This window comes from Coregonus lavaretus (assembly GCF_964263955.1).
Source record: "Coregonus lavaretus genome assembly, chromosome: 33".
Lineage (NCBI taxonomy): Eukaryota > Metazoa > Chordata > Actinopteri > Salmoniformes > Salmonidae > Coregonus > Coregonus lavaretus.
The window spans coordinates 6,581,572-6,596,929 of record NC_140020.1 but is presented as its reverse complement, the minus strand read 5'-3'; the positions used below and the strand labels follow the sequence as shown (position 1 = coordinate 6,596,929).

Here is a 15,358-nt window from a genome sequence, read left to right as displayed (position 1 = left end):
TTAACCAATTGAATTCGACGAAGACCGGGCTTTAAACCATGTGATAATATGCACAGAAAACAAATACCAGTAAATTGGCAACTGGAAACGTTTATAAATAGGCAGGATACTGTATCCATATGAACAAATTGTAAACATTGTCATTTCAGATCACACTGGCCTTCAAGTGAGTGCTTCTTTTGAGGCCAGGCATAGGTTGCAATTGCAAATACATCAGTTACTATATTTATGCATCAGGAGGATACACTAACATCCAATTAATATGTCAACAATATTTACAGCAGAGATCCAACAGTGTTTTGTGAGGTTAGAAAGATTGTTTGGTCCCACAATCATGTGATCCTCTGAATGTAAGCCCCCAGGACTAGTAGCATGCTAACCTTTGCACATGTGATCACATGCAGAGAGCAGAAGAAAATGTTCTCATGAGGCACTCGCATTAGCTCAAACACCAGACATCCATGTTTCAGACAGACACAAAACATTTTTGCTGGTTGACTGGTCTACAAACTATCACGCATTCGAAGACTCTTTTCAGTACAAATGATCTCAGTGTGTATGTCAAAACAGGATAAACACAGTGCAAACACATATGCCAAGTTACAACCAGTGTCGGAAACCTTTGACTGATATACAGCATTGCATGGGCTGTGAAGCCTTTGACTGTTAAACAGCATTGCATGGGCTGTGAACTGTTATAATGTAGTACTAACAACACTACAGACTCATCCGAAGTTTGGTCTTAATGTACTTTTACAAGTATTGTTATGTCTAGGGACTTACTTTCTGCATTATCACCTAAATATTTTGTAGGGAAATCTGACGTTTTACTTTACTAGTGGTAATTTTAGTCTCATGGCCTTTTTGTGAACACTCATGACTTGTAGTGTGACATGGTAGTGACACAGCTAATTATTCAGTATGGGGACCCAAGACTGGAATTGAAACTTGTGCAGACATACCATGAATGGTGTAGGGTGAAGTTGCCCCTAGACGCATTTAATGGTTACGGTTAGGATTGGTGGAGGGGAAGCGGATCCTAGTATACAAAGTTAATGTACAAAATAAAGACATGAGAACAGGAATCTCTTCTAAGTTTGTCTTCTATGTTGAGTGGACAACTTGTTTTAAGGATACGCAATATTGTACCCATTTTGGGGGATTTTAAGGTTAAGAATCAACCCACATATATAAATGTATCTTTAAAAAGATTTCTCTATGTTGAAAAGTGATCCAAATCAAAATACATTCATAGGAAATAAAATAAAAAATTTACAAATATAAAATACTGTAGGAGCAGCATAAAGGATTCTGCACTCAGTTCTCTCGGAGTCAGCACTGAAAATACAATTTCAGTCCAACCTGATCACTCCCGAGTCCTTCGCTGGAAGTAGGAGGATATTTTCTTCATGGATCGCGGTGAGCGCATTTCCCAGGAGGGAGAACGCATTGCCTGGGAGAGGGAAGGAACAGGAGAAAGGTCAACGATAACAGGTCCCTGATTATGCAGTAAGAGACATCAGTGTTTTTTCTACATTGGGAAAACCATCTGTTATCACATACAGTGCCTTGTAAAAGTATTCATCCCCCTTGGTGTTTTTCCTATTTTGTTGCATTACAACCTGTAATTTAAATGGAGTTTTATTTGGATTTCATGTAATGGACATACACCAAATAGGCAAAATTGGTGAAGTGAAATGGAAAAAAATAACCTGTTTCAAAAAAATTATAAAACATAAATAACGGAAAAGTGGTGCGTGCATATGTATTCACCCCCTTTGCTATGAAGCCCCTAAATAAGATATGTTGCAACCAATTACCTTCAGAAGTCACATAATTAGTTCAATAAAGTCCACCTCTGTGCAATCTAAGTGTCACATGATCTCATATAATATATATATATCTATCTGTTCTGAAAGGACCCAGTCTGCAACACCACTAAGCAAGGGGCACCACCAAGGACCTCTCCAAACAGGTCAGGGACAAAGTTGTGGAAGCAACACTCAAGTGGTTTAAGGGGAAACATTTAAATGTCTTGGAATGGCCTAGTCAAAGCCCAGACCTCAATCCAATTGAGAATCTGTGGTATGACTTAAAGATTGCTGTACACCAGCAGAACCCATCCAACTTGAAGGAGCTGGAGCAGTTCTGCCTTGAATAATGGGCAAAAATCCCAATGGCTAGACATGCCAAGCTTATAGAGACATACCCCAAGAGACTTGCAGCTGTAATTGCTGCAAAAGGTGGCTCTACAAAGTATTGACTTTGGGGGGGGTGAATAGTTATGCGCGCTCAAGTTCAGTTTTTTTGTCTTATTTCTTGTTTGTTTCACAAAAAAATATATTTTGCATCTTCAAAGTGGTATCCATTTTAATTCCAGGTTGTAAGGCAACAAAATAGGAAAAATGCCAAGGGGGGGTGAATACTTTCGCAAGCCACTGTAGTTGTAAATGACAACTTGTTCTCAACTGGCTTACCTGGTTAAATAAAGGTGAAATAAAATGAAATAAAAATAAATAGAAAGTCGTTTTTTTACACCATTATGAAAAACACATCCAAGAGATGGAGCAAATCCTGTTAAGAACATCAATAGACTTCACACATTTCCGGTCAACTTGTAACTTAGGATCTTGTGCATACCGGTGAGGTCGGTATCCTGCCATCTTGCCTCTTGAAGGCACTGGGGCTTCTGAGAGTGCTGCTGGGGTTTCCCACACCTTTCCTCAGCTTCTGGCTCATCACTGACAACCAGTCTGCCCCTCCTGGAGAGCTGTTCTCCTTGTCTGCCTGTGTGGCTGGGACAGGCCTCACCTGGAGGTCCGCTTTTCTCCAGGCCTCGCTCCTCTCTGTGCCCGCATGAGGTTGCTCCTGGCTGGGGCAGCACACTCCTGCTAGTCCCCGGCTCCTCTTGGCTGCGGGGTAGAGCTCTGTGACGCAGTTGCACTCCCCCGAACCTTCACAGCCCCCTGCTGCCCCACCGTCACCAGTCTCCAGCCGGCGCTTGGTCCTCCTCTCCGAGTGAAGGGTAGGGACGGGACTCTGGGGGCAGGGGCTGAGCACCTTGCGGAGAGGAGGAGTGACCTGTTCACTGGGAGTCTGGGCAAACCAGTTCCTGATGAATGAGGGCGTTTTCTGACGTATGAGGGTGGCTTTGGCGCCCTGGGCCTGAAGGGGGGAGGCGGCGGTGGTGCTGGAGGCGAGAGGCAGGTTGGCGCCACTGGGGGCGCAGGCGGCAGGCTGGGGGGAGGCAAGGGCCCCCAGACTCCCTGGCCGGGGACTCTTGGCTGGGGTGCACTCCGCCTGGTTCAAAGGCACTGAGAGAGAAACAGAGTTTAAGTTTCAATCAAAAGAGTTCAGCTTGTTCAAGAAGCATTGGAGATAGTCATCTTTGTTATGGTTGGCAATATACAGACCAGTAAAAGCATTTGAGGATGGTAACCACTACAATGGATATGGAATTTTAGATACTGCCAAATCCTCATCAGGCCATTTTAGTAAAGATGAACCCTGTACAATCCAATTCTTTCATTGACTGGAATGTAAAACATTTCATGGACCCCCTCTCTACTGACAGATAGCAGCAGTAGTGGTGGTGGTACTCACTTGGACTGGGCACGGTGATGGCAGGTTTAGGATATGCCCAGCCCACCAGATTGGCCTCTCCGACAGAGGACTTTGCTCGATCCGTCCCCCGGTCCAGACGCCAGATCCGTACGGTGTTGTCATCAGAGCAGGAAGCAATCTGCCAAGACAGAGCATGAGATTACACAGGGCCCCAATCTGCACCTCTCCTAGCCTGGTTAAACCAGACAGAATGCTGTGCTCATCATTGTTTCAATGGTGAACGCAGCTTTCAGTCTGGTCTACCCAGGCTACCAACCTGAACCTGCTCCTCCAGACCACTTCAACTATCACAATTCTGTTTTATGGCAAAAGCATAATATTTAGAATGAGCAGATCAAACTGAAAACATTTGCTCCAGGGACACAGAATGGATATAAAGGCAGCTTAAAAAGGTATCTTCCCTGGCCGCTGCAGGATGAGCGTTCTCGAATGAGTAACATTTAAAACTCAAACTCATCTGAATTACTAAAATGTAACATCTGAAATCATGCCGACTATGTGAACATAGACAAAATCTTAGATCTCACCTTTGTGAAATCTGTGGGGCACCATGCTATGGAGGTCACTTCCTGGCTGTGGCCCTGAAGCATCATGGGAGGCTGTTTTGGGTCGGACATCTGAAATCAGAAAATAAGTTGGTAAGACACTGTTATAAACGCATGGATAGAATAGTCAAAGCATGTTGATTTGTCAGCCATCATCTATCAGTATGTTTTTCTAAGGTTTTCACTGGATTGGTCAAATCAAAATGGCAGCTCACCTTCCAGATGTATGCATGATGGTCACTTGAGCCACTAGCCAGGAACTGGTTGTCGGGGCTAACAGTGGACTTCACGTAAAACGAGGAGTTGAGGTGACCACCGAAGACTGCCACTGCAACAGAAAGACGTGTTGGAACATCAGAAATAAAAGTGCACAGAACCAGACATTGAAACCACCAGAACAACATTTCAGTTGTTCAGAGTACACAGGGTGAGTACACAAAAAGTGGTAAACAAACAGGATCCTGAAGAGGCTCTCCACATATTACTTCCTGATTGGTCAAGAGACTGGTCACATGGTAGGTCAGAGCCCCCTGGGCTACATTCTTGGCTAATTCCTGAGGAGTAGCGGTTGCAAACAATACCAGGGCCAGTATTTGGTATTTGGCGAAAGCAGCAGCTACTCTTCCTGGGGTCCACATTTATAGACAAGAACAGTTCAAGGACAGAACAACATCAATTTTAAAATGGCACACATTGCCTACATATCAATACATACAAACTATCTGTTCATTAAGCACCAAAAGGGGAATTGACTGAAACATGGAGGGGCTACCTGGACTTGTCCAATAAGAACTGCTAGTTTTCTCTTTCCATTGCAACCTGAATAGTTTTCTGTTGCATGTCCCAATGAACACAACCCAGACTGTGAGGACTGATAAACAAACACTGAGGTATTTCTCATCTCTCTGTCAAACAGTCTCTTGTACACGCTGGTACCCATTCAGCCATTCAACAACCTCTGGGCTATTGTAAAGGCACGTGAATGACAGTAGCCCAGAGGTTTGCAGCGATACGCCATCCCATCTGGTTTGGGCTTAGTGGGACTATCATTTGTTTTTCAACAGGACAATGATCCAACACACCTCCAGGCTGTGTAAGTGCTATTTTACCAAGAAGGAGAGTGATGGAGTGCTGCATCAGATGACCTGGCCTCTACAATCCCCCGACCTCAACCCAATTGAGATGGTTTGGGATGAGTCGGACGGCAGAGTGAAGGAAAAGCAGCCAACAAGTGCTCAGCATATGTGGGAACTCATTCAATACTGTTGGAAAAGCATTCCAGGTGAAGCTGGTTGAGAGAATGCCAAGAGTGTGCAAAGCTGTCATCAAGGCAAAGGGTGGCTACTTTGAAGAATCTCAAATATAAAATATATTTTGATTTGTTTAACACTTTTTGGGTCACTACATGATTCCATGTGTTATTTCATAGTTTTGATGTCGTCACTATTAATCTACAATGTAAAAAAAAAAAAGATAGTACAAATAAAGAAAAATCCTTGAATGAGTAGACGTGTCCAAACTTTTGACTGGTAGTGTGTATCATTTGTATCTATTATTTGCAAACTTTGCCATGAAATGAGCAGTAGCAGTACAGAACCATCACTAGACCAGCACATTAGACAGCACATTCCTCACTTGTTAAATGTGCAATTAAAAAAGGGGAATTACACAAAAAAACTAAATGTGTTACTTTTCTTCCAGACCTAAAACACAAAAAAAACAAATGTGTTAGTTTTCTTCCAGACCTAAAAAAACATTGTCTTCCGATGTGATATAATCATCGACATGGACTCAGAACATCCAATTTCATTGTTTCTCTATAAAACCTGGAAAAGTAATTTGGGGTGGAGAAAAATGGATTTTACAGGGCCCCCTTAGAGTTGTTTATTAACCATTATAAACTGGGTGGTTTGAGCCCTGAATGCTGATTGGCTGACAGCCATGGTATATCAGACCGTATACCACGGGTATGACAAAACATTTATTGTTACTGCTCCAATTACATTGGTAACCAGTTTCTAATAGCAATAAGGCACCTTGGGGGTTTGTGGTATACGGCCAATGTACCATGGCTAAGGGCCGTATCCAGGCACTCCGCGTTGCGTCGTGCTTAAGAACAACCCTTAGCCATGATATATTGGACATATACCACACCCCCTCTGGCCTTATTACTTAATTATTTGACAGAAAACATAGTGCACTACTTTTTCTTGTACACTAAGAACCCGGGGAAGAGTTGCAGGGGAGAGAAGAGAAGAATGTGCCTATATGAAAGCTAGAACAAAAACGAGAAGCTCGCGACACGTTTAATTTTTTAAAAGTAGCTCTCATGCTAGAAAAAGGTTGGAGACCCCATGCTGTACAACTAGCTATTTAAGCAAATTAATCTTCCCAAAGTATGGCATTTTTACCAAACTGACAGACAACTTCCATACATCAAATGGAAGTCGCTCTGGATAAGAGCGTCTGCTAAATGACTAAAATGTAAAATGTAAATAGCCTCAACTGAACAGAAGTAGTGTGCAGCCCCATCTGGTGGTAAACAGTGGTACTGGCAGATTGAAATGTAATGGCGTGCGGGGAGCTGAATGTGAATGGGTGGGAGACTATACAGCAGATGCATTAAAGTAACTTGCTATAAAAACAAAGTCACAGGCTAAATGCAGACATGCTTCTGATGGATGTAGCCATGGAAACAGGATGACATAGAATGAGCTTTGTATGGAGCATTTGTTTACCTGGAGTGGTTTTCAGCCCGCTGATGTTGAACATGTAGATGTTGTCGTCGGTGCAGTTGGAGAACAGGTTGGAGCCTGTGGAGTCCAACACCAGCCCTGAGTAACCTGTCACACAGACAACACAGGTCAGGTCCTACACGAGGAAACCCTAAAAAGTGACTCAACCTAGGTCCTGTTTGAATACTTGTAAAATGTTTCCTTCATTCCTTTGAAGTAATCACTGATCTGATACTGTTGGCTAGGTGAAAGTAGGGGTTCCAGAGACCAAATAGCTTTCACCAATCCAGTGAGGTCTGATAAGTTATTAGCCTAATTCAAGGAAGGGAAGATGCAATTTTGAAGAATTCAAATTGGGCCATAGCCATGTTTGAGAAAACCCACCTAGTTTCCGTGTGCTCGTTCCTGGGTACGGGTACGCCTGGAGGGGGATGGGGTCATGGTGGTACGCCGTGTAGTTTTTCCGAAGGTCCCACATCTTGATTATCCTGGTTAGGAGGATAAATACATCACAATTCATGTCAGAATCGTTCTGCGTGATGCAGGCGTCACATACATCCTTACAACAGTCATCTGGGTCATGTTCAGTATGCACAAAACGGAAGGAAACAGGGTGGTACCATCTGAATTTCTCCCATAAGAAATGCTTGATTTAGTTACCCATTGTAAAACGTTATGTTACGGTGTGTCTAAATTAATATGGCCCTGTGTTATTAGATTATTCTTACCCATCAACAGCTCCTGAGGAGATGACTGTGTGTTCATCCTGGAACAGAACCACCGTGACACTCTGCTGGGAGTCCTACAATAGAGATGAAGATCAGTTCTTACTATCCCAGTCCCTAATCATGATCAATATGAAAAACAAAGCTGACACTGGGTCAGTTGTTAATGGTATTAGGGTTTTACCACTCACCACAGAGGGGGCCATGCCGCGTGTGCCGGGGCGTTTCTTCTTCGTGTTAGAGGGTGTGTTTCTGTCTGTCTTATTGTGAGCCCCACTGATCTGCTTCACCTGCCTGTAGAAGCCATCTGAGGGAAAAACAACCAACACCATTACTCACCGAATAATCTCTTGTAACATAACTGGTATCGTAGCATCTATCAACAGACTGTGGGATGCGATGACTAACAAGGTACTTTGTACCGGTGCACAGATTTTTTTGTCACTGATCATTTGGACAAATCACGATTTTGCAGGTGTTCGCCCGTTTTTCAATTTCGGAAAGGGGAGGGGACATTTGGCCGACTTGCAGAGAGAGGGGGTGGAGCTACCGGCCTGCTTCCGCTCCTCCTTATAGTATATTTTCTAACACGTCTCCCCGCACAACTTAATCGAGCATCTGATGCAATAACCCAAGATTTTAGCTCTGGGTTTCAAAGATTACTCACTGAAAAACTCAAAACACTAAAGAAAAGCGTAACCACTTTTATATCTGGCTTTACCTTTTTTGCTGCACCTCGTGTCCCAGACCATAATATTCCCATCTCGGCCCCCAGTACAGAACACAGCTGTGGGAGAAGAGAGAAGCCAGAGCGGACGGTTACCATGGTTACTCAGAGACGCAGTGTCCGGATGTTTTCAGTAGCTGAGCTGTCAAGCTGGTCAGTGATGATGCCTACGACTAATCATATAACTCATATTTGTGGCATGGCTATACACATGTAAAGTCTGAAAGACCATACACTCGATGGAGCAAGCAGTGTCCCTGTATTCAGGAAGAATATGTCTACATGTTTTCAATGTATCGTGCGCTGCCCCTCTGGGACAATAAAGTTATTATGAATTGATTAGAAATGTACCCTTCTCCTGCTGTGTGAATGCAACAGACTTGAGGCTGCACTGGTGCCCCTTGAAGCTGCCAAGGAGCTCCCCTGATGTCACATCCCACAGCTTGGCCATCTGATCACCTGATGCGGTCACCTGATGGTGGAAATACACAAACATAATTTTATCATGTGTCCTATAAAATGTCTATTAAAAAAAATACTTGTCTGATCACCGTGTGTGAAACAACCAGGAAAAACGTATACTCACCAAGCTAGCCTCCCCTGGCACCCAAGCAAGGTCAAAGACAGCATTATCATGTGCCATCCATTCTGTGGAATAGAATACATTAAGTTTGTACCCCAATTGGCCTACAACAAGGCAAGCTAGACTGGTGATTCAGACAGCTGCAGTGGCTAGTCACACAACTAGTGTTGTGCCTCAACCTTCCTAGGGGGTCTGCATCATAAGGGAGCTTCATGATCATACCATCTGTTGTCTGAGCTGAATAAACAAGATACTTGAGTTACTCTGTTGTTGGTGGTGTGATTCTGCCACTCAGGCATAACTTACCTTTCAGAAGTGGACTTTTCCTGCGGTTTTCTGTGTTGTAGAGCCTCAGGACTCCCTCCTCATTGGCCACCGCAAGGACGCCCTGCATCCCCGGGGCTGAGAACGTCAGGAAAATAAGCGGTTAAAAAAAGAAAAAAAGAACGAAATCAGGACAGTGGTTCATGGTTGTCGCCCTCAAAGACAGAGTACAATATTTCCTGTATTACCTGTAGAGAAGGCGCATCCAACTGGGGGCACGGCGACCCCCAAGGTCCCGTGTGAGATGTGTTCATCATGACGGGCACACTGGTAGCCGTCCAGCAGAGAGGACAAATTGTATTTTGGGCTGAGGTCTGTTGGGGATGGAGAAATAAATAAATTGCCACTGAGGAACATGCAGTGAAATACTGCATCGAGAGCCACCCTAACCCCAGTCCGGCCTAGGTAGGTCCTTGGCTTAGTCACGTTAGTCATTAACTAGCTAGCTACCAGTACTTCCCACAACAACAATTAACAAGACACATATTAAATGAAAATATGCCTCCGAGTATAAGATAGTAACATGATCAGGATATGCATTTTTTTTGAATCAACGAGTTAACAATCGATTGAGTAGATCTAGCTATCGTCGACACAAAATGGCCAGCCTAGCAGCCAACACTGCTGAAGTGGACACAGCTGAGCTAGCTAGCTTACTTTGGGCTAACTATAGCTAGTTAACGTTAATAAGAGTCAAACCAGACGGAAAACTGTCTGGATCCCTATAAATTGACATTCTCACCATTGCGCCTCCGTTTACAGACTCCTCTGTCAACAATGGAGCGAAAAAGCATTTCTGTAACTCAGCCGAAGCCAGATGATTTTAAAACTATTTCGATTCTTCAGAGGAATTTCTGTGCGGTGGTCATCAGTTCGGGGCTCCTCTTTCCCGCGAACTGAAGTAACAGAAAGATAGGACCAATCCCCCGCTAAAGTTGCGTCACACGCGCTGATTGGTTGGAAATTTGACACTTCATGTATTACGTCACTTTCTACCTATGTGCCGAATGGAACATGCTAAATTCAGTGGCTAAATTGATACTGTTAAAGAGATTATAAAGTTATTTCTCGTGAAGTCTAAAATATAAACAATGTTGCTTTCAACTGCACGTCCATTCTTGTCAGAGGCTGGTTATGGGGAACAATAATTGGTTACAAATCCAGCCCTCATGGAGTTGGACAAAGGTGTGAACAGTTAGCCTGTTATCTAGCAACTAGCTTGCTAAGCTAGCTACTACAATTAAAATAACTAGCAAACAAGCTAGCTTGTTAGCTATATGCCACAGTGATGAGAAAACTAACTAGCTAGTTACATTCAGACATTGGCCAGTTAGACAGATGGCTACAGCAGACATAACTAACCCATAACGTTAGACACGGACACGAATGATCTGCTTGGCGTGTTGACACACTGGTGGTTTGTTGTGGCCGAGTATTGGTGCTAAACCGTGTTGTTGGAGTCCAGCATGCTAGTTGGCTGTGGCGTCATATGACTAGGTGCCCTGGACGATTTTCACAGAAGAATACTGTACCAAGTTAGCTAGCTGAATAAACTAAGTTAGTCTATTCCTAGAAAACATTGAACCGCTGTAGTTTACAACAATTATAGTTTCTGAGGTGGAAGTTGGGAGAGTTATATTTGGGTGTTTCAGTGAAACGTAAGTGAGGGAGGCCCCGCTCTCTCCTTTCCCAGATGTTTAGTTCATTTCATTCCGATCTCCTTTGCATTATTGTAGCCATTTTCTCTAGCCTGTCAACTATGCCTCTGTCTATCCCTGTTCTCTCCTCTCCGCACAGGCTATACAAAAGCCTCACACCGCGTGGCTGCTGCCTCTCTAACCTGGTGGTCCCTGCACGCACCACCCACATGGAGTTCCAGGTCTCAGGCAGCCTCTGGAACTGCCGTTCTGCTGCCAACAAGGCAGAGTTCATCTCAGCCTATGCTACCCTCCAGTCCCTCAACTTCTTGGCGCTGACGGAAACATGGATTACCACTGAAAACACTGCTACTCCTACTGCTCTCTCCTCGTCTGACCATGTGTTCTCGCATGCCCCGAGAGCATCTGGTCAGCGGGGTGGTGGCACAGGAATCCTCATCTCTCCCAAGTGGACATTCTCTCTTTTTCCCCTGACCCATCTGTCTATCTCCTCATTTGAATTCCATGCTGTCACAGTCACTAGCCCATTCAAGCTTAACATCCTTGTCATTTATCGCCCTCCAGGTTCCCTTGGAGAGTTCATCAATGAGCTTGACGCCTTGATAAGTTCCTTTCCTGAGGATGGCTCACCCCTCACAGTTCTGGGTGATTTCAACCTCCCTACGACTCATTTCTCTCTGCCTCCTTCTTTCCACTCCTCTCCTCTTTTGACCTCACCCTCTCACCGTCCCCCCCTTCTCACAAGGCAGGCAATACGCTTGACCTCATCTTTACTAGATGCTGTTCTTCTACTAATCTCACTGCAACACCCCTCCATGTCTCCGACCACTACTTTGTATCCTTTTCTCTCTCGCCCTTCTCCCTTACATCACCTCGCTGATCAACTCATCCTTGACCGCTGGCTATGTCCCTTCCGTCTTCAAGAGAGCGAGAGTTGCACCCCTTCTCAAAAAAACAACACTAGATCCCTCTGATGTCAACAACTACAGACCAGTGTCCCTTCTTTCTTTTCTCTCCAAAACTCTTGAGCGTGTCGTCTTTAGCCAACTCTCTTGCTATCTCTCTCAGAATTACCTTCTTGATCCAAACCAGTCAGGTTTCAAGACTGGTCATTCAACTGAGACTGCTCTTCTCTGTGTCACGGAGGCTCTCCGCACTGCTAAAGCTAACTCTCTCTCCTCTGCTCTTGTCCTTCTAGACCTGTCTGCTGCCTTTGATACTGTTGTCAGGAGCGATGTGTATGCGGTGAGTGAAGTCAAGCGCAGGACACAGAGATACTAGCAGACGTACTTGACTAATAGTAAAGAACAAACAAAGCCTCCGAACCGGGAGGAAAAACAAAATACACGTAATACGACAAAAGCAATGCCGATACCGCCTAGACACAAACAATAACACACAAATACCAAACGTGAGACATGGGTAAATATAGGATCTACAATCAAACATAATAGACAACGGGTGTAACCACTCAAGACAGAACAAGACAAACACCAAAACATCGATCGGCAGTAGCTAGTACTCCGGGGACGACGAACGCCGAAGCCTGCCCGAGCAAGGAGGAGGAGCAGCCTCGGCAGAATCCGTGACAGTACCCCCCCTTGACGCGCGGTCCCAGCCGTGCGCCGACCCCGACCTCGGGGACGGCCAGGAGGACGCGGAGCAGGGCGAGTCGGATGACTCCGGTGGAACTCCGTCAAGAGGGAGGGATCTAGGATGTCCCTCCTAGGGACCCAGCACCGTTCCTCCGGACCGTACCACTCCTACTCCACGAGATACTGCAGACCCCCCATCCGACGTCTCGAATCCACGATGGAACGGACTGAGTACGCCGGAGCCCCTTCAATGTCTAGTGGGGGCGGAGGAGCCTCTCGTATCTCATTCTCCTGGAGTGGACCAGCTACCACCGGCCTGAGGAGAGACACATGGAACGAGGGGTTAATGCGGTAATTTATGGGCAGTTGTAACCTATAACATACCTCGTTCAATCTCCTCAGGACTTTAAATGGCCCCACAAACCGCCGACCCAGCTTCCGGCAGGGCAGGCGAAGGGGCAGGTTTTGAGTCGAGAGCCAGACCCGATCTCCAGGTGCATACACTGGACCCTCACTGCGGTGGCGATCGGCGCTCGCCTTATGCCTACTGATAGCCCGCTGCAGATGGACATGCGCAGCGTTCCATGTCTCCTCCGAGCGCCGAAACCACTCATCCACCGCAGGAGCCTCGATCTGGCTCTGATGCCAGGGTGCAAGGACCGGCTGATACCCCAACACACACTGAAAAGGAGTAAGATTAGTGGAGGAGTGGCGAAGTGAGTTTGGGCTATCTCTGCCCAGGGGATATACCCCGACCACTCCTCCTGCCGGTCCTGGCAATAGGACCTCAGAAACCTACCCACATCCTGGTTTACTCTCTCCACCTGCCCATTACTCTCAGGGTGAAAACCCGAGGTAAGGCTAATCGAGACCCCCAAACGTTCCATAAACGCCCTCCAGACTCTAGAGGTGAACTGGGGACCCCGATCAGACACTATATCCTCAGGCACCCGTAGTGCCGGAAGACGTGAGTAAACAAGGCGTCGGCCGTTTGTAGGGCTGTAGGGAGACCTGGCATTGGAATGAGACGGCAGGCCTTAGAAAACCGATCCACAACGACCAAGATTGTGGTATTCTCCTGGGAGGGGGGAAGGTCCGTGACAAAGTCCACCGATAGGTGAGACCACGGCCGTTGTGGAACGGGTAGAGGTTGTAACTTCCCTCTGGGCAGGTGTCTAGGCGCCTTACACTGAGCGTACACCGAACAGGAAGAAACGTAAACCCTCACGTCCTTTGCCAAGGTGGGCCATCAGTGGCTAAGGCAGTGCACCGTTCGACCAATACCCGGATGACCAGAGGAGGGTGACGTGTGAGCCCAATATATCAGTCGATCACGGATCTCGAGCGGCACGTACTTCCGCCCCTCTGGACACTCAGGAGGAGTAGGGTCTGTACGTAACGCCCGCTCGATCTCCGCATCGACCTCCCACACCACCGGTGCCACTAGACAAGACTACGGAAGTATGGGAGTGGGCTCAATGGACCTCTCCTCTGTGTCATATCGCCGGGACAGGGCGTCTGCCTTCACGTTCTGTGACCCTGGTATATACGTGAGCTTAAATACAAACCGGGTAAGAAACATGGCCCACCTAGCCTGACGAGGGTTCAGTCTCCTCGCTTCCCGGATGTACTCCAGGTTACGATGGTCAGTCAGAATGAGGAAAGGGTGTTTAGCCCCCTCAAGCCAATGCCTCCACACCTTCAGGGCTTGAACCACCGCTAGCAGCTCCCTGTCCCCCACGTCATAATTGCGTTCCGCCGGACTAAGCTTCTTAGAATAAAAGGCACAGGGACGGAGTTTAGGAGGCGTGCCCAAGCGTTGAGACAGTACAGCACCAATCCCCGCCTCGGACGCATCCACCTCAACTTGGAACGCCAAAGAAGGGTCTGGATGTGCCAGCACCGGAACCGAGGTGAACAGGTCCTTCAGATGTCTAAACGCCCTGTCCGCCTCAGCCGACCACTGCAAACGCACCGGGCCCCCCTTTAGCAAGGAGGTGATGGGAGCTTCTACCTGTCCAAAACCCCGGATAAACCTCCGGTAGTAATTGGCAAAACCCAAAAACCGCTGCACCTCCTTAACCGTGGTGGGAGTCTACCAATTACGCACGGCTGAAATGCGGTCAATCTCCATCTCCACCCCTGACGCGGACAACCGATGTCCCAGGAAGGAGATGGACTCCTGGAAAAACAGGCATTTCTCCGCCTTCACATACAAGTCATGCTCCAACAGCCTACCCAACACCCGACGCACCAGGGACACATGCTCGGCTCGTGTAGCAGAGTATATTAGAATGTCATCAATATACACCACTACACCCTGTCCATGCAAAACCCGGAAAATCTCGTCCACAAATGATTGGAAGACTGAAGGAGCATTCATTAACCCGTATGGCATGACGAGATACTCATAGTGGCCCGAGGTGGTAGTAAATGCTGTTGTCCATTCATCTCCCTCCCTAATGCGCAGCAGGTTGTAAGCGCTCCTGAGATTTTGTGAAGAATCGCGCCCCGTGTAATGACTCCGTCATACTCGCAATCAGAGGGAGAGGATAACTGTATTTAATGGTAATCTGATTGAGACCACGGTAATCAATACACGGGCGCAAACCCCCATCCTTCTTCTTCACAAAAAAGAAACTCGAGGACGCAGGAGAAGTGGATGGCCGTATGTATCCCTGTCCCAGAGATTCGGTGACGTATGTCTCCATAGCCGCCGTCTCCTCCTGAGACAGAGGATACACATGACTACGCGGAAGTGCAGCGCCTGCCTGGAGGTCTATCGCACAATCCCCATGTCTATGAGGTGGTAATTGAGTCGCCCTCTTCTTACTGAAGACGA

General features: G+C 46.5%; 1 protein-coding gene across 1 annotated transcript; it reads right to left on the bottom strand.

The window, feature by feature from the left end:
* Window positions 1–71: 71 nt before the first annotated feature.
* On the bottom strand, window positions 72–9,571 carry dtl (denticleless E3 ubiquitin protein ligase homolog). The gene is made up of 14 exons (XM_084151469.1): window positions 9,452–9,571; window positions 9,246–9,341; window positions 8,943–9,004; window positions 8,708–8,828; window positions 8,351–8,416; window positions 7,821–7,936; window positions 7,633–7,706; window positions 7,289–7,392; window positions 6,908–7,012; window positions 4,385–4,497; window positions 4,152–4,241; window positions 3,604–3,742; window positions 2,641–3,314; window positions 72–1,453 (listed from the first exon to the last, which is right to left on the bottom strand). Exons 2-14 carry the CDS (start codon window positions 9,331–9,333, stop codon window positions 1,367–1,369), a joined length of 1,839 nt encoding a protein of 612 aa, XP_084007595.1. The 5' UTR covers window positions 9,334–9,341; window positions 9,452–9,571; the 3' UTR covers window positions 72–1,366.
* Window positions 9,572–15,358: the final 5,787 nt, after the last annotated feature.